The sequence below is a fragment of the Atta colombica genome, unplaced genomic scaffold (assembly GCF_001594045.1).
Source record: "Atta colombica isolate Treedump-2 unplaced genomic scaffold, Acol1.0 scaffold27, whole genome shotgun sequence".
Lineage (NCBI taxonomy): Eukaryota > Metazoa > Arthropoda > Insecta > Hymenoptera > Formicidae > Atta > Atta colombica.
The window spans coordinates 1,213,810-1,215,398 of record NW_017259370.1 but is presented as its reverse complement, the minus strand read 5'-3'; the positions used below and the strand labels follow the sequence as shown (position 1 = coordinate 1,215,398).

Sequence of the window (1,589 nt, the reverse complement as noted above, 5' to 3'; positions counted from 1 at the left end):
TATAAAATATAATTTATTTTATTTTTATTTGTAAATTTTAAAGGATTTCTATAATATATTTATATTTGAAGATTTTTTACAATATTTATACTCACGATCTGTTATAATAGCATCTATTCGTAAATCTGTCCGCCACAATGGATACGAAAAATCTGCCACCACAACATCGAGATAATAAGAACTCATTCCATATTGATGCATGTTTGCTGCGATACTCTCGTCTTTTTCCCTTGTCTGACACATTCAATACGAAAATTCCTCAACTTTTTTTCTGCTACTTTGTATATTAAACTGATATTATGCCTGATAGAGAAATAATAATTGAACTCTTGTTAACACGATACCTTTTGCGATATCCGTGTAGGTCTCGTACGGCCGTGAAGCATTAAAAAATCGATATCTGTTCCGAATGTATATCCTCCAAATTGAGATGCGGCAATTAACAAGGAGCCTGTCCCCACAAATGGATCAAAAACTAAGTTTCCATTTCTAATTTGTGCCTGATTTGCCATTATCAGTGACAGCTGGGGATCCATTGATGTATTTCCTATAAATTTCCTAGTTTTTAATGATAACTTTTGAATTAACTCTCGTTGACCATCGGCAATCTATAATAAAATGATGTTATAGCCTATAAATAATGATTATGTATAATTATATTACTCACCCATTTTCCAAAGAAATATTCATGGGGTTCTTCAGGAATGTTGTTGGGATTAAGTCCATAATATTCTATATAGCATAAAGTGATATCCGGATTTTTCAATTTAACTGGACCTTCAAGAGGTAGATAACTGAAAGACTTCTCCCAACATTGCATTAACTTAATTGTATTACGTTATTTTTCAAATGAACTATTAAATAATTATTTTATTTTTAGCAGTTATACTTTATTTAAGCTTTATATAGTTTATTCAAGTGTTTTAAGTTATATGTTTCTTATAGTAATCGAGAAATATCTGCTTACTTCGATTTTATTTATTTTCTCACGTTGCGAGAAATGTTTACAGAAAGTCTCCACTACAATCTTAAACGATTTTTTTTTATCTACAGCCAAAGTCTCCAAATTTTTAATTGAGTAAGCTTTCAAAGAATTGTGTAATTCTTCATTTTTTTTAGCCTGTCCCCAAAGTTCTAAACAAAAACGCAATGAGACTGCCCTACTTGCAATTTGATGTATTAAATTTTCATCAGATAAATCCACAATCCAGTAAGGCTGAAAAAATTTGACAAATTTGTTTCTCTATTCATACTATACTGAACGGTATTTGTTTCAATATATATTAATAACATTTTGTTATATTATAATTAAAATTTTCATATCTTTCCTTAAAAATTGCATATTAAGTTATATGCAAGTTTAAAATACAGTTTGATATTTTTTTAAATAATAACAGCATTTTCATATAAATCATCAAATATTTCTCATTTGCAAAATTATTTTACAATTATTGTTACAATATAAATTGCATTAGAAACATTTCTTGCAAAGAAATTGTTTTTAAAATTATTCCAGTGAATATGTTCCATTTAGTGTGTGTGTGTGTGTGTGTGTGTGTGTGTGTGTGTGTGTGTGTGTGTGTGTGTGT

The 1,589-nt window shown here is 28.7% G+C and overlaps 2 protein-coding genes across 2 annotated transcripts in view; one reads left to right on the top strand and one right to left on the bottom strand.

Moving 5' to 3' along the window:
• Nucleotides 1-437, top strand: part of LOC108689371 (ER membrane protein complex subunit 2-like) — a 5,527-nt gene extending 5,090 nt beyond the window's left edge. Inside the window, exon 8 of the mRNA XM_018196109.1 lies at nucleotides 365-437. The gene's annotated coding sequence lies outside the window, so the exon portion shown is untranslated. The remainder of the gene's footprint in view (nucleotides 1-364) is intronic.
• LOC108689372 (tRNA (guanine(10)-N2)-methyltransferase homolog) overlaps nucleotides 1-1,589 on the bottom strand; it is a 4,417-nt gene that overhangs the window by 1,767 nt on the left and 1,061 nt on the right. Inside the window, exons 3-6 of the mRNA XM_018196110.1 lie at nucleotides 968-1,216; nucleotides 668-802; nucleotides 345-608; nucleotides 96-234 (exon numbers count right to left, since the gene is read on the bottom strand). Coding sequence (XP_018051599.1) covers nucleotides 96-234; nucleotides 345-608; nucleotides 668-802; nucleotides 968-1,216 — 787 coding nt within the window. The remainder of the gene's footprint in view (nucleotides 1-95; nucleotides 235-344; nucleotides 609-667; nucleotides 803-967; nucleotides 1,217-1,589) is intronic.